Source organism: Anser brachyrhynchus, assembly GCF_964034855.1.
Source record: "Anser brachyrhynchus genome assembly, chromosome: 1".
Taxonomy (NCBI): domain Eukaryota; kingdom Metazoa; phylum Chordata; class Aves; order Anseriformes; family Anatidae; genus Anser; species Anser brachyrhynchus.
This window is the reverse complement of record NC_137694.1, coordinates 11,460,073-11,485,172: the sequence shown is the minus strand read 5'-3', so window position 1 is coordinate 11,485,172 and position 25,100 is coordinate 11,460,073. Positions and strand designations below refer to the sequence as shown.

General features: G+C 36.9%; 1 protein-coding gene across 1 annotated transcript in view; it reads right to left on the bottom strand.

Annotated features, from left to right (window-relative positions):
* SEMA3C (semaphorin 3C) overlaps window positions 1–25,100 on the bottom strand; it is a 123,238-nt gene that overhangs the window by 19,439 nt on the left and 78,699 nt on the right. Inside the window, exons 6-12 of the mRNA XM_080577219.1 lie at window positions 24,819–24,909; window positions 20,557–20,676; window positions 19,204–19,346; window positions 17,069–17,183; window positions 14,433–14,502; window positions 11,460–11,604; window positions 6,387–6,609 (exon numbers count right to left, since the gene is read on the bottom strand). Coding sequence (XP_080433345.1) covers window positions 6,387–6,609; window positions 11,460–11,604; window positions 14,433–14,502; window positions 17,069–17,183; window positions 19,204–19,346; window positions 20,557–20,676; window positions 24,819–24,909 — 907 coding nt within the window. The remainder of the gene's footprint in view (window positions 1–6,386; window positions 6,610–11,459; window positions 11,605–14,432; window positions 14,503–17,068; window positions 17,184–19,203; window positions 19,347–20,556; window positions 20,677–24,818; window positions 24,910–25,100) is intronic.

Below are 25,100 nucleotides of genomic sequence, written 5' to 3'. Positions count from 1 at the left end.
TAGTGACAGTCACTGCTGCCCTGACTTTTCACCAGGAACTGCTTGCGGCCTCGCTTCATCCCAGCAGCTGGGAGCGGAGAGAAGACTGGCAGCTGAGAAGGAATCCCCTTTGAGCTGACAGCAAGCTGACAAGGGCAACTCATCATGACTGTTTTTCTGTTTCAAACCTGCTTGAACAACTACAGTCTCCCAACTCAACATGGAAGACTATGTCACTGAGGTCACATTCCCTCTGAGAGGACTGAGAAAGTGGGAACGTTAACGCAGGGAAATGTTGATATCCCATAGGCTAAAAGATGGAGTACAGAGTATGCAGAATGGGAAATAAATGGAGAAGGAAGCAACATCCAACAAAGGAAGGAGAGACAAAAAAATATTAATAACAACCACAATAATAGTAATAAGAAGAACAATAATAATAAAAGAACAAAAAAAACTCCCTTGAAACACAGGACATAATTCTGGGCTGGTATTAATCAGTTATGCTTCACTGATACTAGTGAAACTTGGTTATACCACCAATTACTGGTCTGACTGACCATGGGCAACAGAAAAGCAAAGCTTAATGATCAGTGATGAAAAATATGCATGTGTTTGGATGGAATCTGCATTCCAGAAGCTGAATCTGTAGGTCTGAGTTTAAATCTCATTCTCTGAATTCCTACTAGCTTTTCTTTCCATAGATCTAGGTAAACATTACAGTTGTCAGTATTGTGATTATCAAAGAGAGACAGGACCTATCCACCTCTGAGCCACATTACATGCACAAAATGAGCAGCAAATCAAAAAACCTGACTTTTCCACATCATGAAATAATGACTGCAATGGACATTAACTGCTACTCTGCCAGGAGTTTCATGGAGAGACCTCCTGTGGAAACTCACCTCCCCGGTGTGTCAGACACTGTGGGAGGCCCTTTGTAAACTTTTCTCCGTGTTGTACTTGTCAGCCTGCTGGTAGATTAATAATTTTTGGTCTCTAATCTGAGTTGAACCTGATGCAGACAAATGCAATTTTAAAAAAAAAAAAAAAAGTAAGAAAAGAATTTGCAGAATGCTTGAAATCTCTCTGAGAGAATGTTCAGGCTCAGCAAAGCACCTGAGATGGTGGTAGGTTAGCAGTGAGGCCTGAGAGCCAGGTCTCCACGGTCTCTGCTGTCCTTTGGTGTTTTAGATAAATCTGGGCTCCCAGCACAGCCACATAACCTCCACCTTAGTTCACCCATCTGTTGTATGGCTGTAATATTTTCGCAGCTCTGAGTATTGCTGTGAAACTTGATAAAGTCATTTCAAGCTGCATCAAAGAACAAAAAGACAGGTACAAGCCACACTCAAGGGCAAAATTTCCACATAGGCCCACGTTGGTCAAACTTCTGGAAACACTGTGAACTTGTTTGAACAAAAAATAGCCAAGGAAACCAAACAGGTGTAGGAAAACCTTCTCTACATATCTTCTTAAGAGGCTGTGAGAAAGCTTTGGATGAGTTGGTTTCTAAAAGGTTTTGAATGACTCATCCAGTGTGAGCAAGAGGAGGAAGGAAACTGTCTGCTGCCTGTTGTGTCACTCTTGTGCAACACCATCTTCCCAAGCTCACAGACATGAAGCTGTAGCCACCACATTTGTGGGAGGCAAGTTTGCCCTTCTTACCACACTATCTCTCTCCGTTAGAATCTGTGGCTCATTATACGATTTTGTCTCTTGTGTTACTGGAGGCTACTCTTGTCAGCAAGGGTGGGTTTTCCAAAAAGACATCCATAGTGTGACACCACAGAAACAAGTATTGCCGGGATTAATTCACATCTTTAAGACTATATTACAACCTTATGCTCTGAAAACACTTACTGTTCCAGACTGAAAACAAGTGTTGCATCAGAGAAGAAAAGATAATAAGAAACATTGATCAATCTCATGCCACATCAGATGCATTACATTAATCATTTAAATAAGCCACAGTGAAATCTGAAGTTCCTTTTCATGGCAGTCACTTAGATCTCTTTATACAAAAACATATCCTATCTTGATAGTAAGGAGATGAAAAAAATCCTATTGTTGCCTGTAGCTGTTTAATGTACTCAAGTCTGACCCAGACATTTAAATATTTTCATAACACCATGAGCAATAAAAAGAAAAAAAAAAAAAAAAAAAAAGCACAATCTTTTGGTTGTGTAATCTGCGTGTACTTTGACCGAAGGCTTTCGTACTGCAAGCAGTAGGTGGCATGCTTAAAAAATAAATATTAATCTCAGGAAAATGTCCTCATGCTGGTTTATGGCTATTCTTAAAACTCAAATGGAAAACAATCTACCAAAGGATAAACTAGGAAAATACTGTATTGTATTGGGTTCTTTACAAATAAGTGAACTGGCTAAAGTACTGACAGTGAAATGCTAGGGTGAATCAAAAACTTCAAGACTGAATCCTGGACTACCACAGAAAAGGGATAACTGAAGCAGAACTCTAACTGAATATGTTATTACTTATCCCGTAGGGAAAAAGCATTATCAGCATTACCCTTGTCAAATATGTAAATAAGTGATTATATTATATCCAAGTAAATTATCCCACTGGTTTCTGTTTGTGAAGACAAGGTACACAGCACTCTTCTCTTGTAGCACTGCCATCTACTTTAAGGACTTGCTCTTTCTTACTCTAAATCAACTCAGAGGACAGTGTAGAGACCGTTTTGGGTGGCAAGTTTTGTTAAGTGCTTTGGGAGTCTTCAGGTTGAAAAGCACAAGAAAAATAGGAGATTGCTATCATTTGAAAAGCGTGTGGAATGCTGCGAGAACAATATCTGTCTGTAGGATTTACTTTTTAGCTACATAAGAGAGAGAGAGAGGGAGAAAAGCAATGTATTAAGTCTCAGCATGGACCAGCCTCCGTAAGCTCAACACTTCTGTCTGGGGACACAAAGGAAACACTACATTTAGTGCATATTAATGTGAAAAAGTAATACAGCTGCCTGTACCCTCCCAAGCCATGGCTACATGATGAAAACCACTGGGGTTCTTTCGGCTTTCTGTTCTGTTATTTCTCACTTGCATTCAGGAACTGATTTATTACTGAGGCTATAGAGGAGGAAGAGAGGAAAAGCTAAACATTTTGTGTGCTCTGCATCTGGCAAGACATAAAACACTCCGATTTCAAGCATGAGACAGGTCACTGACAGTGACAGACATGGCTCGCAACATCTCAGTTCAGCAGCAGTAACTCATCATCCAAGCTGAGTGTAATTGTCACCAGGTGTCAAATCTCATTGTCTCTGGCTGTGGGTCTCCAGTCTCCCAAGGAAATTATCACATGAAATTCTCCTATACAACGTGGTTTTTGCATTTTGCTGGGATGAACTGACACCAAAGCAAATCCCCTCTGCATTCCTTTTGACAGTTAATATCTCTATTGAATCCTCCTGAGTATCATAGAAAGCAGAGAATAAAGAAAACTCCTCTCAGTGGCTGGAACTTGATCACTTTTATTTAAGTGCTGAGAAACCCAGTAACTTTTATTGCACCAGTTTCTTTTGAGGAAGATCTTGGAAGCTATTAGTGTCTCAGGGAGTCAGTGTGTCCTGCTCAGGAAGACTAATATCTACCCCGGCAACTCATTAGAAAGCAGACAATGATCCTTGTCTCCAGTGTACTGCAGAAGTTAAAAACAATGCATATAAAATATCAAGAGCTGCAGGTTGCCTATTTTTTCAAAGTGGACTCTGTGCTGATACACAGAAGAGGTTTAACAAAACATAACTACAATTTGAGGTATGTTAATATTTTAAATGAGTCACAGGTACATGTGTGAGGCCACACTGGTCACTTAAGAATGGTCAACAGCTCATTGAAATATAAATTGAAATGGCTTGTATTTATCTCTTGCAGAATTACTGAGATGCTAAATGTGTATTTTCATTGACATTTAGTATTTTCTATGCATTTCCAGTATTAACTAACACTACTACATTAAGAATCCCGCATTGGCTGGAAACTTGTATGTTTTATCTTTTCCTCTAATCTTTAGTGGGATTTTACTCCAATTACAATCAGTTGTTTATAGAACATTTTAAAACAATGGCACAACTATATAAAAAATACTGAAAATGTACATTTGAAAGACCTGTTTTAGCCTGCCAAGCTATTTCTATGGTTAAATACAGTGCTTTGGCAAGGAATAAAGCTAAGAGACAGCCAAACCTCTTCTACTAGAACACAGTTTTTGTGGAGTTGTATAACAATATCTATAGTGACAATATCTATTAATGCTCCTGATATTTCTACTGCAGTGTACAAAAATTGTTTTTCTTTGTTCTGAAGGAAAGGAGGAATATGACCCTAAGGGTCCCAAAAGTTGAGAACTGTAGCTGCATTAATTACACAAAAAGAAAATATGGCTACATGTTAGGGAGAGGGAAATATAACAAGAAGAAAGTCCTGACCTAATTACTTAATTTGGTAGTTTCCAATGACTTTGCAAGTGGGATCAAATAGATTTTTAGGGATGCCTTAAAACTCATTTAGCAACTACCTACCAAGAAAACTAAAATGCCCAGAACAAAATCTGATGCAATTTCTACTGTAATTCACTACTTAGACCTTTTTCTATCCTAACCATGCCTTACAATATTCTAAGCGTTCACAGTACATTAAATGATAAAGGCATGACATAAGAATGTGAGCCAACTGTTTTTGTTTTCTTATTTCTTTTCATTGAATGATAGAACCCTACAGGCTTGAAGGGGCCTTTAGAAGTCATCCAGTCTAATACCCCACTTGAAACAGGTCCAATTAGAGTAGGTTACTTGGAGCCATGTCCAGTTGGGTTGTGAATCCTTTGAATCTCTGAAGACAGATAATTCACAGCCTCTCTAGACCCATATTATGTTTGACCACCCCGATGCTGAAAAAATTTTCTTCTATATCTAATTACAATGCCCCATGTTCCAGCTCGTGTCCATTGCCTCTCATCCTGACACTGGGGACTTTGAGAAGAGGCTCTGTGTCTCTGTCTTTTCCCATGAGTTATCTGTACCCTTCCATTAAATAATTGCACATAGCAATAAGGTTTCCCCTTAGCTTTCTCTGAATAAATCCAGTTCTCTCGATGTATCACAGTCCATCTCAATCCATTTCGTGTAAATATTTTCTTTGTACCAGAGAGCCCACATGGTACTTCTGATAGGAGCCAAATAGAGGGGAAGAATCCCTTTGAGCAACCTGCTGGCTGGATATGCTTTTGCTAATACAGTGCAGTATACATTTGTCCTCTTTTGACCCAAGGGCACCCTGCTGATAGCTGGGGACGTTTTTCTAAGAAGAGTGAAGAGACTTCATTTTAATCCTACACAGTCTTCCTACAGAAGCCTGAAATTCCTGAAAGTTTTTTTTTTTCTTTCCCTTTTTTTTTTTTTTTTTCAGCACAAGTTTCCTAAATCTATTACATCAGGTTGGTTATTTCAGCCCCATGTGAGTTTGCTGGCAGACATAGTTATTCTACAAGGAGAAAACAACCAGGATCCCAACAATATGTGAACCATAAAAGCAATGCAAGCCACCTCCGTAATTATTTTCTGATGCTCAGAGATATATTTGTTCTCCCGGAGTTCTTTTCCTTCTTTGTTCTACTTGAAACCATCTGTAGTAAAAAAGAGCCTTTGTGAATATCAGCCTATAATGCCCTGTTAAGCCAGTAAGCCAGTGGGAGTTTCACATGTGAACGAATCCTAGGGTCTAGACAGACTACCACTCCGCTTGTCTGCTTCAATCAGGGGAACGTGATTCAGATCTGAATATTTTTTAAAAAATCAAATTTGATCAGTACAAGAATCACTCGACCTGCTCCCAGTAGAGTTCAGCAGCATAGCATCAGATTCAAATTTAATGTAACTATTTCTTTTTTTACTTTTTGTTTTGTTTTGTTTTGAAAGCTGTTATTTCTGCATTTGTAACACCCTGTTTACATTGTCTTTTTCTTCAGAAGTAGGTTACACGGCATATATTAAGTTATGGTGATGGTAAAAATCAACAAAACAATTCAAGGCCAGATTTTGGTATTTTTACATGTTAGAGAGCATCACATTCTAATATGGAATCACATTGATGACAAAAGATATTCAAGACAAGTATTATAATTTAGATCAAACACAAAATACACTAATGTTGATTTGTATCTCCAATAAAATTCATGTTGATACATTCTATCTCTTGCACATAATTAAGATCCATAGAAAACACAAAAATGAAAAGAAAGTAAAGAAAAAAAAATGTGGATTTCTGTAGACATTTTAGTAATTAGTAAATACATTTAAGCAAACATTTCTGGAAGCTATCAGTTGTACAGATTGGAGTTGACTGCAAATTAGAATGCAATGGAGGAAATTGTTAATTTTGTCTTACCTGTGCCAAGAAACAAGACATGGTATCTTCCATCTGCTGCATTCACTCGGTCCACAGCAATCTTTGTATACTTGTAGTCCGTTCCTATACGGATGATTAATGGCCTCTTGTGTATTGGGTAAATGGGATTAAACATCAAAGGGTGATTCCTGATGAAGGTCACAACATCATCTGGAAACTCTTTAGTTGTCCGCATATTGGGTGTGAAGGCTCCTCCTGGACACTGCAAGAAACATGCACAGTAATGCTTAAAAATGCTTACCATCTTTTCTACTTAGAGATTTCCTCTCTAAGTTGTTTACCAATATTGACAGATAGTTGACAAAGTTCCCGAAAGAGCACTTCAGACTCTGACTGAAAGTAATTATGTTCCAGCAACAGGAATTAAATACTTTAATGATTTGAACTCCCATGAGTTCAGATAAGGCAAACACAAACATAAGTTTGCAGTATTAAAATCCAGGTTGATGGCAAAGATCCATATTTCTGGACCTATTATTTCCACATTCCTTATGCTGCGAACACCCTGCTGAAAAAAAATCCAAGCGATTTGTATGGGAATATGCATTTGTTTTTTGTTTGTTTGGTTGTTTGTTTTTAATAGAATTAGTAGTACAAAGGTAAAAGGTAAAGTTTGATACCTAACTGTAATTTGATCAGTACCCTCTAGACATTATTTTGGTTATGAGATGGTGAAAGGGCCTGTGACTCATCTTCATTTGAAAAGGCGATAGCATGGGTTTGAAGCGGGATATCTGATATCTGAGAAAGCTGATCATTCACAGGATCTTGTCTACCCTTTCCTCTACACCCAAGAAATAACAGAGATCCACTGGTGTTCCAGATGCTCCTTTAAATGCAATGAATAACCACCCAAATAATCAGCCCTGAGGCATTCTGGACTTTGTGAGGAAATAAAAGGTCTTAGAAATCTCAAGCGTTTACTGAGAGTGAAGCTAAAATCAGACAGCGTGGGAAGAAGTGAGGAGCTATGTCAGTAACTGGTACTATGTGCCGGATGTACCCCTGATAATTTACACAGCTTCTTCAGCCACTGTTACCTCACTTTTCACTGCTGCTCCCGAGCTTTCATTTTCCCTCTTACAGATTTTTAAGCTGTAAACCATTCCTTGGAGCACTGGAGCTATTCAGAAATGTTTCAATATAATATTTTCCAGTTGTAAAATGTTGATTTGTTCAATACAAAGTATTTTATGGAAACTTGCTTATTTTGATGAGGACAATTCTTAGGTCTAGGATGGAACTTCTGGTCAAAACCACAGACATTAAAATAATTAGTAGTTTAGGGAGACATTCACCTCACCTGACTTCTGCTGTCTCAAAGTCAGGCATTTATTCTTAGTTAGCCATCTAGCTTTCCTCTGTAGTCAGTAATTCAGACTAGATGCCCTGCTTTTATATGGCTAAAATTACATAAGATGAATCATACTTTGAGAGACCAGGAAACTCACCAGGGGTACATGACTCATGTGCCCAGCCTACCTGATGCAGGCAAGCATTAAAATCTGGGTCTTCACATCCCAGGGGATCCCTCTAACCACCACAGAGGAGTTTCAGTTCTACCCTCTGCCAAAAGTTGCTCCATTTTATTCACCTAATTAACTATTCATTGGGTAATACCAGGAATCAAGTACAAAAGGGACTGAAGCCTAATCCCAAGTTTTAGAATCAGCTGCTGGCTCAATTAGGATTTAATTATTTATACACTGTGGAATTCTCTCTGGTAGGATTTGTTAAAAAGAAACCGCTCTGGCATCATTTACCTTCAGCAGGAAGAATTGGAACTCAGCTCAAATATGGGTCTTTTTTCCCATCTGGAGTCCTTAACAATTTATTCTTCTGAACCCTTATTTAACCTTAGGGTTCTCGTTTGGTTCTTACTCCAAATGACACTACATGCTACCCCTCTAAGACTGCTTATTCTTATTATCTTCTTTGCCCTTCTCCTTCCTTCTGTGGTACTTCCATCCACAGTCTTCCAGGAAATGCATTGTGCTATCTGCTATGATTAGCAGCAAATGGTGAAAACAGAAGTGTCTTCATAAACCTGAGGGCCATTAGCACAATTATTCTTCTTGGCAGTGATCTACCAGTCCCCAGTTCATCTCCAAAGGATTTCTATTTCACCTGCAGTTCAAATTAAACTTTGTCGTCCCATACAGCTCAGTTAAAAGAAGACTTTCTCTAATACTTTCCATCCTTCTTCAGTTCTTGAATTGGAGATCATAAGACTCTCGTCTATGACTTCCTGAAAAAAATGTCTACACTATAGTTCACCCCAGTATGACCCTAAAAACTTAGATTAAATAGTTGTTCTGAGCAAGTCCTTAAAAACATCTTTAATCAATTCATTCTTTTGCTATTCCTCATATAAACCTATACCAAGCAAAAGATGTTACTGAAGAACGCTATAAACTCTCCTTTTCCTTGAGGGATTGAATCTCTATTCTTCACACATCATTCAAGGACTCAGCTACACAATAATTATGTTCACAGTTGATCACTGTGCAGTTAGGTTACAGAGAGAAACATAATTCTTTAATTTACAGTATATTCTTCAACATTCTGTAGGTAAAAAAACTATTTCTGTAAACTGAAAAATGGAAACTATCCTCAAACATGACTGAATTTAGTAGGAAGCTGCCAATTATGTAGTTTCTTTTTTCCATAAGTAGGTTTTGCTTGTGGAGAAATAAGAAACCATTGGTATTTAGTGAACAGCAGCCAAACTCTGCGGAATTGATTATGACCAAATGAATGTATTGCTTTATTTAATCCTGCTGAAGCTATATTGAAGACTTTTCATTGTTTATTCAATGTACTGAAACACAAAAAAAAATGTTCAGTTCTGTCCAAAGTTTTAGTATGAATATCTCTTTAGGCAACTATAAAGTAGGATTTTCTGAATTATATATATATGTATAAATCATCCATGTCTAGTTCAGCATCCTAGAAGTAGCATATAACTTATGTTCCAGAGGAAAGATGTTCAAGCCCCTTAATCTGCAAGCTTGCAAGCTTGGATATTCAAAGCTAACCCTTTGAATACAATTTCTGAACAGAAAACAAAAACAAAAACCTGATTTTTACAGATGTTTTGACATAATTTAAAAAAGAGTTTGTAGTACACATGTTAAAAAAAAAAAAAGTGTTTTGGCAGTATAGAAAACAAAAGCAGAGTAGTCCCAGCTTAGAAAATACAACTCTAGGATACTGTGTTATGGCTGAATTGTGAGGAAACACAGAAAATTCAGTTATCAGAAGAACAGTGGTGATCATCTTAAAAGCTCGTTCATCTTTATTTTCAGTGTGAGCTATGATCTAAGAATTTATCTTCAAATTAAAAGCTCACCAGCATGTCTGAAAAAGGAAGATAACTGCTGAGGGTTAAATCCAAATATGATTTTTTCCCTCTCCATTGTGCTACTCAATTCCTTCAGGCCCATCTGGAATGCCTCCTAATTCTCCATGATGTGAACCATGGCAGTGGTTGAGGAGTTGAGGAAATACATACAAATACAATACTTTGAAGCAGCAAGAAATTCTAAAATGTGACTATTTGCAAAAGCATGTAACTTCCCATTTAAATGGACCGTTTATTTTGTGGTTTTTAAAGTTTAAGCTTAAAGCCTCAGTGAACTCATGAGATTAGAGCTGTATGAATTAATTGCAAAGAAATACTACTGTTAGCATTAGAACTTAGTGGAACATCACGTACCGATTAGTTAATTTTAGAGATCTGGGGACATGAAATCCTAAATCTTACAACCACTAAAAACTGCAGTAAAATATGAAGAATTGTTCAAACAAAGTTATTCCATATATCTGAGCACCAGTGTACGAGAGAAACAAATAGAGAGAACAAGATATGCAGCACAAAGAAGAAAATGAATGAAATGGCAATATGGTTAAATGTTCTTGTAGCTATTTGCAAAATTAAAACAAAACTTAATATCCTGTGACAAATGGAAAAGCAAAAAAAAAAATCATCTAAAAATAATAATAACTACAAATTTGAGAATAGATTTATGATTCTGTGCATTCTTATTAAATTCTGATACTTTATTAAAAATTCTTCATGAGAATCAATGGAAGCCCACATTACCATACTTCTTTTAACAAATACGGATTTAGGGAAGATCCTGGAGAAACTTTATATATTCTTCATTAAATCTGAAAATATTAGATTTCATAGCTCTGCTAAATCTAAATTAAAAAAAAAAAAAGATAAGTAAATAAAGGCAAAGCTGCATCAACAGGATTTTTTATACACCATTTGGTGTATAAAAATGTATTTTTATATGAATATATTGGATTTATTGGATTATTACCACTAATCCACTAACTGGATTATTGAATTATTACCATTCATGGTGGTATTTATTGGATTATTGGATTGGATTATATTACCACTCATGGTGGTATTTATTAGATTATTACCACTCATGATGAAAGAAGTTACTGAAAAAATTTCAAGGCATACAAAAAGTGTTCTTGCTGAGGAAGACTACTGTGAACTGACTAGCATGAAAACCCAGTACCTGACAGGGTATTAGATCTTGTCAAAGAGCAAGTCCCAGAAGCCCTGTTTTCCCTTACACTTTCCAAGAATCATGGTGGAGCTGCAGAACTTTAGAGAATTATGGAAAAGTCACACTGGCTGAAACCAAAAGTTTGGATCCAGACTGCCAAACACACTCATAATGTTGTCTTTTTACAGTTGCTTATGTAAATATCTTTTGCTAAAACCTACGCACAAAATGAAAATGTACAAGTAAAAAAATTGACTGCCATCTAATGAAATAACTCTTATCACCTTTTGAGCAGAAAGAGCAAGAAAGATAAATATTTTGCATGACTTAATTCCTTCTAGAAGATTTCCAGATACTACCTGATTCAAATGGTAAGCTGAGAAACAAATAAAATTGTTCTGAACTGTAACTAAATGCCATAGTCAGATACAGTCCATTCTCCTGGAATAAATAAGATCTTTTTATGTATTAAACAAAGACAAGTAATTGGCAAGCTTGCATAAACATATCTTGTACTTACGGTGCCAGGCCGCGGGTATGGTATTCTGCCCTGATATGGAATCAGCTGGTGGTTTGGTCCCTCCTTGTGTGCAAATGGCCCGTTAAACACAGTCTGGATGTCAGATAAATGATACACACACACAGCTGAGCCTTTAAATATTGAGCTAGAAGACAGAAGGAAAAAGTTAATATCTTAAGCTACCATCTTTTCTATAGATTTTCCATCTTTTTGCATGTTCCAGTGATGAAAGATACCTCTAAAAATTAATACAGTTTAATACTTCTATAGTGTGCATTTACTGGTATTTTAAATCAACTAAACTAGTTTCCCAAAATACACCATTACACCTTAAGCTGGAGAAACTTGTTGAACAGTGAACCGAAAAAAAGAGGGAAGGAGGTAGAACCCCAGCGGTAGTATAAGAAAATTTCCAAATTTTGAGTATAAAAAATATATATATATAACCTGGTCCCAGTGAAATCAGTGGCAAAAATATTGCTGACTTCAGTGAGACAAAAGTTCTATAAACTTTGTGCTGCCAAGCTCAGCACAGGTTTCCAGAACTCCCTACCAATATATTAACCACAAAACTTCCATAAGCCTCTTAAAATCCATGGCTAAAATGTTAATCAAAACATCCAGAATGATTGCTATTGGTTAAAATACTACAATAAGTTGCCAACTTTTCTAAGCAAAATGAGGGCAGGTTGTGGCTGTAAGAGAATTTCTTCTATACAGGCCTTAAAATGTCCCACAAAACTAGTTTTAGAGAACTCCTTCAAGGAACTCGAAGTTTGATGTGTCCCAAAGAGAAACAGGGGGCTCGCCTGTTTTTTTCTACTACTCTGGGTCCATGAATGGTCTCACATATCTCCTCTAACAGTGCAAGCCCTGAATGGCCTGTAGCAGCCAGTGACATTGGAAGGCACCAGAGGAGTAACTCTCAGTGTGATGCTAAGTCTGACTGCCGTTAATTAATTTATTTTTTTTTTTAAGGTTTGGGATATTTATCCTAACAAACTTGAAACTCCAGACAGTCTAAAATACATCCGATGTCAATTGAAGAATGGAGACAATCCAAGTAACTCTCTGTTTTTAATTGACAAAGAAAAAAAATCAATCTAGAAGAAAACTGAAAAAAAAAAGAGTTCAAATCTGCAGTTATGAGACATAGTGTCTAAACAAAGTGCTGTAGATTACCCAGCAATCCACATGGCCCTCAGCTATATACGTATTAGCAAGAGGAACCTTTTAGATGGATTATGATATTTGCAGAAATTTTAGTAGGTATTAATAGGTTTATAAAAAAAATGTACTTAATCTGTCCAGATGTTTTATGGTAGATTTACAGCAGATTATGTCACCAAAATAATTTGCTTCAGTATTGCTTGGTTTCCCTCAGTATGGTTTAGATAAAAGTACTAATAGTTATTATTTGGTGGGATTTTTCTCTCTTGCTACTCTTAAAAGTTGGAGGTGTACAAAGGTGAAGATAAAGGAAAATCCAAGGGATAAAAATCATTATCATCACTGTTTTTAACTATGTAACACATTCAATCAAACAAAAAGAAAGAATCCATAAACTACTGGATCATAAAAACAGAAATGCACAAGTGTAAGAGCTTCAGTAGAGTAAAAACAGTTTAAGAGCCAGGAATAAGTGAACTTTTCTCTTTGTTGTCACCCTATATGGTCTTGCAACTCCAAACCTCATTTCCACTGCAGGAATACCAGGAGAATTAGGTATAAGTGTTTCCAATTCAGGCATGTTGCATCCACAGCCTAATCATAAGTGTGGTTTTACTGCTAAACATAACCTCAGCATTTTTTCTTTTTGTGCAGTAAGAATCATAAAATGTAGACTGCACCAGATGTTTACAAGTTATGGAATTCTGTTTTCCCAGCTTAGCATTATAAAATCATATTTTCCTGGCCAGTTCACACATTTGAAAGTGCAGATCTTTGGATCCACATGAAAAAAATAAATAAAATAAAATAAAATAAAATAAAATAAAATATATATTTTTTTTTAATGCAAGGGTTATTTTATTGGAAATTGCCTTTAAAGGAATTAATAGGAATAACTTAAAAATCATGCTGATTCAATCAAATAAATGAAATTAAATTAAAAAGATTAAAAAGACATTTCTCCCCCCGCTCCCCCTCACCCCTTTTTGAACGTACATAATAACAGCTAAAATGACAGGATAGCATATCAGAAATTAATAGGCAGTAACTATTTCTACTCTGTATGCTACCTGTATTTGCTGAAAGAGAGAGAAAAGGGGAAAAAATGTAGAAATGGCAATAGCAGTAGGTACATCTATAGGTCTGCCTTTGTTGGGGATTTCAGCATAGTAAGCTATAACTGGTACTTCCAGTGCCTTTGGGAGTTCACTGAGTACTTTCTAAACCAGGCAGTATGTGAACACTACTGACTAATAATGGTAGCTTGAGGCTGTGAGGATTTCATCAAACATCATATAGGCTTGCCTTTTCACAGCTCGTTGAAGTCAACACTGGTTATTTGCCATCTGTGCAATCATCCACCAGCTGAGAGACTGGAAATGATTTATATGCATTCCTGTAAGAATTCCAGGTTTGATCCTTCAGGGTGCTGGCTGGCCTACAGGAGGTGTTAAGCACTCTTAACACCACACAAGTCCACTGCTTTGAAGTCCTTTAGATTTCTGCTGCTGATCAGCAACAAGTGGCCCTCCACAGAAATGTTTTCCCAGTGCCAACTGCCAGTATGTTTGGGAGCAGCTTGGTTCAAGCAGCACAGGATGTCTACTATTGGTATCCTAATAAGGATACCAAAGATACCAACAGTAATGCTATTAACCGAGACTGTTACTCCTGCATACAAATCCTGGTCACAGGACACATGCACCGTTGCACAGGACAGCTTTGACCACAAACCATTACTTTTGGTCTTCCTACAGAAAACTGGGAAGTTCAGAAAAGTAATTTTTTCAATTTCCCTGTTACCTTGATGTTGTAAAAATTCCATACACAAGCGTTGTTCTGGGGTTATCTGTCTCCAAAAGAAACACATCCTCTGTAAAAAAAAAAAAAAAAAAGAAAAAAAAAGAAAAGAAAGAGAATCCCTTTTTTTGAGTACTAATAATTTTTTCATTTTCCAGTTTAAATTATGACTTTATTCCTGCTACTCAATGAGTTTTACCGTAGATTTGAATGGAAAAAAGCATATTTATCACATGAATGGACCACGCACATTGCATTTAAACATTCAGAAACAGAGTTAGAAGTTAACTCCACACCATCTAGCCTTATGAAGACAGAAGGCAAAGATTTTCAAATATGTACACCATCCATGTCTCACATTTCTCTCAGCTGGATCTCATTTCAGCAGGTTGTTTAGCAGTAGGCAAATATTTAAGTGGCAGTAGGTCAAAGACAAAGAGTTCACTTAGATATAATCCAAAGCAGGGTAATGAGGAGTTTTTTTTTTTTTTTTTCCCCATCCTGTACACGCCCTAGATGCCCTCCCATTAGCTCATTTTCAACATGATAGGAATGACATACAGTTCTGCAGTAAAGACAATGAGAGATGCGAGCCTTCACTGTGTAGGGATTTAATAACTGCACTATGGAAAACTGTACCTACTTGCTGAATTGAATTTGCTCAACTTTACCTCTGATCTGATGACTTTTAAATAAAAAGTCATTTAAAATAAAAATGCTTACATTTAAATGAAAAATGCTTTAGTCTCTGACATTTTCTCCTTACATATGTTCTTAACTAACTGACTGTAATCAAGTCACTTCTTAAACTTCTCTTACATCGCACAAAAAATGAGCTTTTTAAAAGAAAATACATTCTTTAGCTTGCCATTTAGCTTGTCTCCTTCATTAGCCATCTGAAATTTTTAAAAATTCTTTCAAATATATCAAAAGCAAGACTTCACCATGCAGGACGGGCAATGTTATACTCTTCTGCATTATACATGAAAACAGAAGAATGCACTTCATTGCTCCCAGAGTTTTCTGCATTTCCAGCTGTGGTTGTATTCTTCCTCTCTGCCACAGGATTGTGCTGGAAACTCACACCGAGAATGTTATCTCGTATTCTATATGATCCTGCATTTTGTCATGCAAAAAAATGAAAGCAGTTCTCCTGCTGCTTTGTTGAAGAGAATTAAGCTAATAAATTACATCTCTGAAAGATTAGTGGTTAGGTGTTAAGCACTGAGAAATTCTGAAAGCTAGCCCTCAAAGCACCTTGCACAGAGTTATGGAAATTTAGGATCTGCTCCTAGGTATACCACGCTCCATTGTAACCTTGAATCAGAAAAGTACACCAAGCATTTGTAAAGATACCAAGCAAAAAAGACTCTGTACCCTGTTTGTTATTATGAAAATGAGGAATAATGCCAAAGGAGACAGATTACAATGGAAAGAAGGTAAAATTCACATGCAACATGCGTGGAAGGGGGAGTGGGGGTTGGGGACGAAGAGAGATTAGCTATTTATATTATTTTTACACTAATACAGACAGCAAATCTCACAACACCTGAATTTAGAACTATGTCTTTGTAGATCACAGTTATGGACAACATCAAATTTGAATTTTTCCAATATTGTTGTTAGGTACTTAAGTATCAAAATATGCATCTATTAATTCCTCATTGAAAGGAAAGCTCTTGTAACTACTGTATAGATTGTTCACTGAATATTTACAGTGTTTTACATGCTGAACTGAAAATCTAAGTTCTTGAATTATATTTATTCATAGTGTTATTGCTGGTGCCAGTAAAAGCACTTGCTAGCATCATCTGGAACTATCAAATTGAGACCTCTGCCCAATGATCAAAAAAGAGAAACTATTATGAAAAGGCAGTATGCTACACATATGAATAGTTTCAGAGATACATGTTTTAAAACCTCTGTCATAATCCCAGCTAGAAGCAAAATAATGATGAACTTCACTTACATGTTCCTTTCCAAATATTCTTTTCTTATGTGATTCCTTTACATAATCAAGATCAATTACCTTTATTTCAAAGATAATCATAATTACCCAGACAGTTTTAACGAGAAATTTTTCATTTCCCAGCATAAAATTGTCAGGGGAATTTTGCTGTGGCTTTCTACATGGCCAACATTTCAATGTCAATGACTTCACAGAATCACAACGTCATAGAATCACAGAAAGGCTGAGGCGGGTTGGACCCTCTGGAATCCAACTGGTCCAACCCTCTGCTCAAGCAGGGACACTTAGAGCAGGCTGCCCAGATGGCTTTTGAAGATCTCCAAGGAGGGAGACCCCACAACCTCTCTGGACAACCTGTGCCAGTGCCCTGGCTCCCACAGAGTAAAGTGCTTCCTTATGTTTAGACAGAGCCTTTTGTGCTCCAGTTTGTGCCCATTGCTCTTGTCCTGACACTGGGCATCACTGAAAAGAGCCTGGCTATGTTTTCGTTGCATCCTCCCTCCAAGTATTTTTACATATTGATGAGATCCTACCTTAGCTTCCTCTTCTCCAGGTGAACACTCCTAACTCTCTCCTCACTAAGGAGCCATAGGAAATTCTATAATATGTTCAATAATATGCACAGGGTGCAGGATTTAGATGAAACCTTTTAGGAATTTTCTTGCCATACCTAATTCATCAAAGTACGTTTCTGTTCCATCTTCATCCATTACTGAGCACACGAGTCTTGCTTTCAAGAAGGTTGTCCACTTGTTCACAAGACTACGCTGACCACCTGTATCATTCTGGAAAGGAATATCATTTTTAGAAAAACAAAATATAAGACAGCTAACATTTTATTGTGTCTTCCCTCATTTTCCTCACATTAAATTGATCCCATCATCTAGACATTTATACTGTTATATCCAATATAATTTATAGTTAAAACTAACCTTCCCCCCAAAAAAAACAAACACTCAAAAAAACAACAGATAGTTTTCTGAGCAGATTTTCTGTGCTGGGCTAGAAAGCTTGGGATGGTTGGGCAGTAAATTTTGTGCAGAAGTCATGTATGCAGAAGTAAGATTGGAAAAGACTGTAAATGTCTGTATCACTCACTGACACTTAGTGAGGAGAGACATCCATGTTACCTCTAAAAGATCTGATAGGCTTATGGAGGGACATTTCTTCTAGTTCTGAGAGCAATATAGCTCTATATGATCTAATAAACTATGCTAACCCATGAGGTGGTTGCTCTATAATCAGAATTGATGCTAGCTAGATTTGCACTGTTGCAAGTCCTTCTAACTTTGTCCAGAGCTAGCTTGGTTACATCTCACTCAAGGATGTCTCCATCTCTCTCCAAAACACAGTGGAAATGATAATTGCTGAACCAGATTGTGCAGTGCAGAGGTGACAGCTCCTGCCTCATTCTGCTGATGAACACCTTAGACAAGAGCAGCATCTTCCAAACGGCATAATACAATGTCACCCAAGAAAAGTGATAAAAAGGTAATGTAGAAGCTAGCCAAATGTGATTTTGAAATGCTGTGCTTTTTTCTCTTCCTTGTTTCTTATTCCTATAGCTGGTAATCAGACTTTTTGGGTGACCTATAAGAGATCTTTTGCTGGGTTTCCTTTGGCACTATTTTACTAACATATGTGGCCTGTCTCAAATGTGTTGATATATGAATATGATGGTATACAAGTATACAAGTATGATTGGCTCAGACTTGTTTTCATTGTCTTTGGGATTCTGCCACTGACTTCAGTGTAAGTCTAAACAGGCTGAGGCCTCTCAAAAATCATCTGGGCTTCATTACAACAGTAACAATAACAAATACAGTTATAATAGTGTGAAATGTCTTCTTGCAAAATACCCAAAAAGGCCTCTGGGCACCCTCACAAAAATATAGAAAATGGAGATTATAAAACAGATCACATGCCTCATCAAACTGCCAGAGCTACATTAACTCAACCTTGACCACACCCTCGTGCCCATGCACAACATTACAAAGCATCAAATTTTAAAGAAGATCCATATTAAAGACAGGGAATAAACAAACACAATTATCTTCCCGAACCTTTCCAAATGGAGGAATGAAAAGGCTAGTAGTAACTGTTCATTTTTAATTTTTCTTTCATTAAAAAATCAGTTTCACCAAAGATATTAATAACTGCTTCAATCATTTTTCATACACAGTTGATTACAGATATGAAAAAGGAAATAGGACAATGAAGAGTGCTGTGGTTGAAAATTAATTACGGCACATGAGTAGCCTTACCTCCTGAATTTAATTTTCTTATGCACATTTTTAAAGTTAGACTCACACATACATCAATAAAAGAACTCAGAAAGGATGGACATTGTAAAAGTGAAAGCAATATCTGAAAGTTAAATCAACACATTTGAAAGCTTGATTCTGGTATTTCCAACATGTTTCGAAGATTTTGTGTGTGCGTGTATGAAAGACTGCTGTTTTATAATTCAGTTTTTCTAAGCAATGGGTGTATCTGATTGTTGCCAAGGATAGCATGTTTAGAAATTCAACACTGGTAACCAATTCTGAGCCAGTAAGAGGAATACACAAATTCCCGAGTCTCTATTTTTGCCTATCATTCTATATTTGACCAGATATATATAACAAGTTCAGACCTTAGCTGCATGTTTAATAACATCACTTATGAATGTGGAAGCTAAAACAAGGAATTACTTTAGAATATAAATCAGACGTTTTTCAATCATGTTAACGAACTATAGTCATTTAACTTGTCATGTCTCACTAGCAGCTTGTCCCACAACATGGTGATTAAAATAGTTCTTACTGGGCATATTCTTGCAATCATTGAGTGAATTTGCTTGGTGCTGCCACTGTTGTCTGTCAGTCTCTCTTTGAAGAAGAAGTAGATTTTGGCATCATTGGGGTCAGTGCCATCTGGGATAACATGAGCATCCACAAAAATAGGCTCTGAAATGAAAGTGTGCCAAAACGATGAAACCAAAAGGTGTATCAGTATAAGCAGTATAAGTTAATGATTTGACAGTTAATGGCTGTTTCAAGGAAACACTATATATAGAGGTACTGCTGTGGCAGGTTAAGGGATATGCTCTAAACCTGTGTCTGTACGTATCATATATCACTAGGTAAATTGTTTCAAGCTGGCAGCCTTAAGTTTCTGCTGCCTCACATTTTATCCCACAGTGAATTTCTGAAAAAGCAGTTCAGATACAGAATCAGGAGTGTTAGCTTTCTACAGCAATTCAAAGGCTTGGAGGACAAAGAGGGAAGAATCAGTGTGCTATCACAGGTACTTCAGGAAAGACTCGTTGAGGTGAAAAAAAAAAAAGAAAGCTAAAACAAACAATCAAACAAAAAAAACTAATTAGGAAAGGAATAAATAAGGTAATTTAAAAATACATAAATAATAGGAAAACAGCTCTTGTAACACTGAGAAGGAGAGTAGGATATGCAAATGCTTTAACGGCATTTGAGCTCATATCAGAGGCTGATAAACAGTCAAGTGTACATGGAAAACACTGCAAAGGAGAGCTAGTGAGAAAACAAAATAATAGAAAACTGTAATAGCAAGCATATGATTTCTGAAATACATATATACCTAAGAATACAAAGCACACTAGTGCTACTACCAGTATTCTCCTTTAAAATGTATATTATGACATGCATGGCTGTGCACTAGTTTATTGCAATGCTTTATTTGTCAAACAGTTCTATTGGTGTTAGTACCTGCAGAACACTTTTCTTTGGGGGAATTTCCTATGTTAAAATACAATGGAAAGTGAAGGGAGACCTCAGGAGACTTTCTAATATAAGTCAGAGTCTTATGTATTTAGAAGTGAAGAAGGCACATCCCTAGAAGTCAGATTTTCTAACAACTTGCTGTTTGAAGGTTTTCACACTTTTCCTTGAAGAGTTTGTTTATCCATAATGCAAAATAGGGCATCAGGTAGGGTGGCCCATGAGGTTGGCTCCTGCAGAGGGTCATCTAGAGCTGTGCATTGCCTACAGTACGTACTTACACATATTTCTTCATGGTCCAACTTCAGAAGTTAAATTCAGAGAGGAGCTCTTTAAAAGACAAACTCTTTATTTTTAAATAAAACAAAGCAAAATCTCTGTGAAATACATGAAAAGCCCTAGTAAAACAAAGGCTTCTTACCACTCAGCCACTTGGAGTTGTGTTGGTCTGTTCGCACTGCATTCCGCCTGGTCAGGCTCCGAAAAATGGCTGCATCCGTCCCCATGAAATCAATATACATTCCTGAAAAAAGCTCTTCATCTGCAAAGAATTGAAATGGAGAGGAAGCATTGTTGTGGCTTTGGGAAAATACGTATTTACTAACCTATTTTTATTTTAACCTTATCAGCTTTTTATTTACACAGGAGTCTACACTCATAAATATTAGGTCATGAGAGTGGTGTTTCCCTTGATTTATGAAGAAACAATCTAAAATGAGAGAGAATCATCAGTTTTTGATCAAGGACTTTAGGGAACTGCATAGTTTATGCCACAGCTGAACCACGTATGTGGTGAACCTTTCTTTGATAGAAAATTTAGTTACTAAATATTCATTACTAAGGATCACTGGAAAATCAGGCTAATGTTACCAGAAAGCATCACATTCATGTTTTTAAATAAGTACTTAAAAAAGTTTTTTGTTACGGGAGTAGACAAAATGACTGGGCTGGACTTATTGGTGGTGTAAACTGGCACATCGTCTACTGCAGTTAATGGATTGGTGTCAATACTGACCCACACTATTGTCGAGGCTGCCATAGGCACCCTCAAGCTGACCAGTATTGCAGAGACTAGACAATCATAGTCTTGAAATTTATGCAGAGCAATATGGAGCAACAGTTGTCCCCTTTTATGTGCTCGGTTCTAAAAATAGGATCACTATGCATGAAGAGAATTAGGCATGCAACTTCCTATATTACCAGAGCTATGAACTTCTGCTCCCTGTGAATAGCAGAAAACTGTCCATCAGTCAGAATGTATATCTGTTTGTGTGTGTGTGCATAAATATATATATATATGTATAATTATACTTATAATTACATATACTATCATTTTCCACTCTGTGAATAACCAAGTAATTTCCACTGACTAATGACAACGAAACCCCAGAGTAGAAAACAGTAGCTAAAATAAACCCTACTGTCAGAGTGGGAGTGGTGGCTGAATACATTCCAGTACAACTGGGTCCTTTGACTGATGTTTTTGTCTGAATTCTTGGACTACCCTGAGAGTGTGGTCAAACTGGCAAGAGTCACAGGTTCAGAAGCGCTTGAAGCTATTTTATGCTTCTGTGTGTGTGTGTGTGTGTGTGTGTGTGTGCATGTGTGCATCAATATGGAAGAATATTGGCTCATGAGAGAATTAAAACTCTGGAGATTTCATTTTTATATTGCTGGCTAGAGCCTAAACTGCTTCCCTGCAGAGCAGCCAGCGGATATTGCAGCCACTCTTCTGCTCTCCTCTCTCCCAGTGAAGACAGGAGTTATACACATGGGATTTAAAAAAATGCATTTGCTGCATGTTTGTGAAGCATTTAGCTCCTTACCATATACTGATAGAATGATCTTAGAACTATAGTGGTTTATAGCTGATTTGTATATTGGCCTCATGGCCTCAAACCATCAACGCTTTATTTTTATTATGAAATAAATTGTCTGAAGGAGATTGGGCTTATGGTACTCACTAACTGTTAAATCCAGGCCTATGAATTTCCACATACACACATTAATAACAGTACTACACAATGAAAATTTAATCCTATTACAAATCAACACTATTAGTTATGTCTTAAACATTCCTAGCATCTACTTGCTAATCACGTATCAGATATCGGCCAGCTCCACTTCCTTTTGGTTCAACTCTTAAATTCCACACAGCACTAGGTCTGCACAGTAGTTCACACTACTTCTCTTTGTTATTGTGGGAATAACTGAATTGATGAGGTATGTCTGCTTTTATGAATATCAGAACCTTGGTGTGGAGAGAGACCTGCATCATGTACATTAGTTTTGCCAGGCTTCTTCAAAGTGCTTTTTCCACTGCTTTGATGCAAAAGTGTCTTTGTAAAATGGCAAACTGTAGCAAGTTCACATTTGTTGTTATAGTATCACTTTCCTCTGAAGGGTGAATCAGTTTTCCTGCTGTATTCTAGGGTCATACTTTGTGTTATGGCAGCAGGCTGGTAATACCCAAAATTGTAAAGAAATTGCAGCTATATTTAAAAATGGTTCTTTTGTTGTGGAAAATTTAACCAGTCTGGCAGCATTTACTATCTTTTGCAGCAAGGGGAAGGAATTCCTCCTTCAGAAGAATGCTTAAAGAAGAGTCCAGTACACAGGCTCAGTTCCACATAATAACTCAAACTGTGCCTTCCAAAATCTTCCCTTTTCCAGCATGGACATTGAGGCAAAATTCATTCAAGCTTGAAGCTTCAGAAGTAACTGAGCTTTGCAGTAACAGGGATTTCCAAGAGCAAGAATAAAACAGTCTGTGGGACAGTTTTGAAAAAGAATGTGACCTTTGCAGAATAATTTAAACTTTGCAAATGAATTATGTCATGAAAGATAACTAAAACCCTAGGGAAGGTCTCTTCAGTCACATAACTGAGAGATCAAGTAAGAAACTGTAAATTCTACTTCGATGAGCAAAGCTGCCACAGATCTATTGTAAACAAGCAAACAAGCAAACCAAACCAAACTAAACCAAACAGAACCAAACCAGACCAAACCAAACCAACAACCAAAAAAAACCAGCATACTGTATATACAGTAATTCAGAAATTCAGAAACAATGTACTTTAATAGGGTTTCATAAAATATAGTAGGAATTTATAAATTATATTTATTCTTTAATGACACTAAAAATTCACTTGACAATACCAAATCAGCAATAAAATGCAGCAGATTAATCCATCACTGGCTTTGAACATATATTTTCTTTACACAGCAAGTGCCTGTAAACAGTGAACATAGATCACTGGGGATAGAAAAAGTGCAGCCAAGGTTCAGGGAGGTACCTAAGGTACCTAGGTAGCATTTTTCTGTCTTTTAAAGGTTCTTAATTCATAGCTCAGTAAAGGAAATTATTTGTCTTTTGTATTAAATATATTTGTAATGAGGAATAAAAAAATCATCAATTTATACTTTGAACATACTATGTAGGATAAACTATATGATATTTTCTTTAAGGTTTAGGAGACCCAATATATCCCAAAAGGAAATATCTGCCTCAATATGTTTATATTAGCCTTTAATTTCAGTGGAAGCCAAATGGTACAAACATCATTTGTTGTTCCTTCCTAAACCTTGGGTGAAACATCCAGTATTGTGTGCACAAAGTTGTCTTTTCTAAAAAATGCCTGAAAAATCTGTGTAACTTCCATTCATAGCCAAAAACGTAGCAAGGATCAGGCACATATTGAAAAATGAAGGTTTTGGAACATGTTGCAAATGTGAAAGGTGGCATGCCAAGTAGAAAGTACCAATGGCAGGGCCAGGGCTCCCCTGCAACAGCAGTAAAATGGGACCAAGGGGACCTGATCCTTTGTTAATTACTGTTTTATCTCCTGACTCCTTTTACAGGTGCTTCACAGTGCCTGAATAGAGCAAAGCACCCAGTATAAACTGAAGGATGGGCTGTACTCTTTAATACACACTTGTCCTTCCATACACAGTGAGCCTTGACCTGAGTTGCACAAAGTCTTTTCTCCCTTGAGGTTTCATTTAGGTGGTCATTAGGCAATGCAGTGATTATTTCTGTGTAGGATATCTCACAGTTGCTGAGCACACCCATGACCAATTCACAAGAATATTTGAGGTGTGTCAGTTGTATCACTTTCTGGCTTCTCATATGGGAGAAAATTGCAAAATTTTGAGGGTAGAGAGCCAACTGAAGAATGAAGAGCCTCGCAATAGCTGGTGGGCTCTACAGCAGAGATGACAGCAAAAATGAAAATCAAACTAACTAAAAAGCCTTCAGACTTTTTTATTTTATTTTTTTCCCTGGCTGTTCTGAGAGTTACAAATGATTAAATGAGACACAAGTGTTGTCTAGGATGAACAAGGTCAGAAATTGTTCAAACATAAAATGTTAGGGTAATAGAAAGTTGAAACTGACCCTGGGAAAATATGTGCAAGCTGGAAAAGAGACAATCTTTTGTTTTCTGTTTTTCTCTCTCTCCCACTCAACAACTTATTTCTGCATTTCATTTTTACATCCATCCTTATTTCATGTAAACCTTGTAATGAGAATGGGCACAACTTTTCTGCTCATCAGCATACATACAAGGGACTCATCTTTGGAGGCTGAATTCTGTGCCCTGGTCATCTCAGTCATCCCACCATTCCACACCATCCACGATCATACAGATTTAGACCTCATCACCTTGGAGTACTTTTACTTACTGATCATAACAGACACCGTGTTCACATTTGGGTTGAAAGAACAGCGTCCCTTCCCTGATTCACACTTGGAGTCGATCTTGAAGATTTGTTCCTGCAATGTAAATTTGTATGTCACTTCTCATTTTAGAAACCATCAGATGTAAAGAGATTTTTCCAGCATTAACAATGCTCAAGGTTGCTGGGCACTTTTTTTGTACTATCAGCAATTCATATTTCCTATGCAGATTCACATCATCTTTTTAGATATTTTTTTTCATTGACACCAAGCTATTTTCAAGTTAT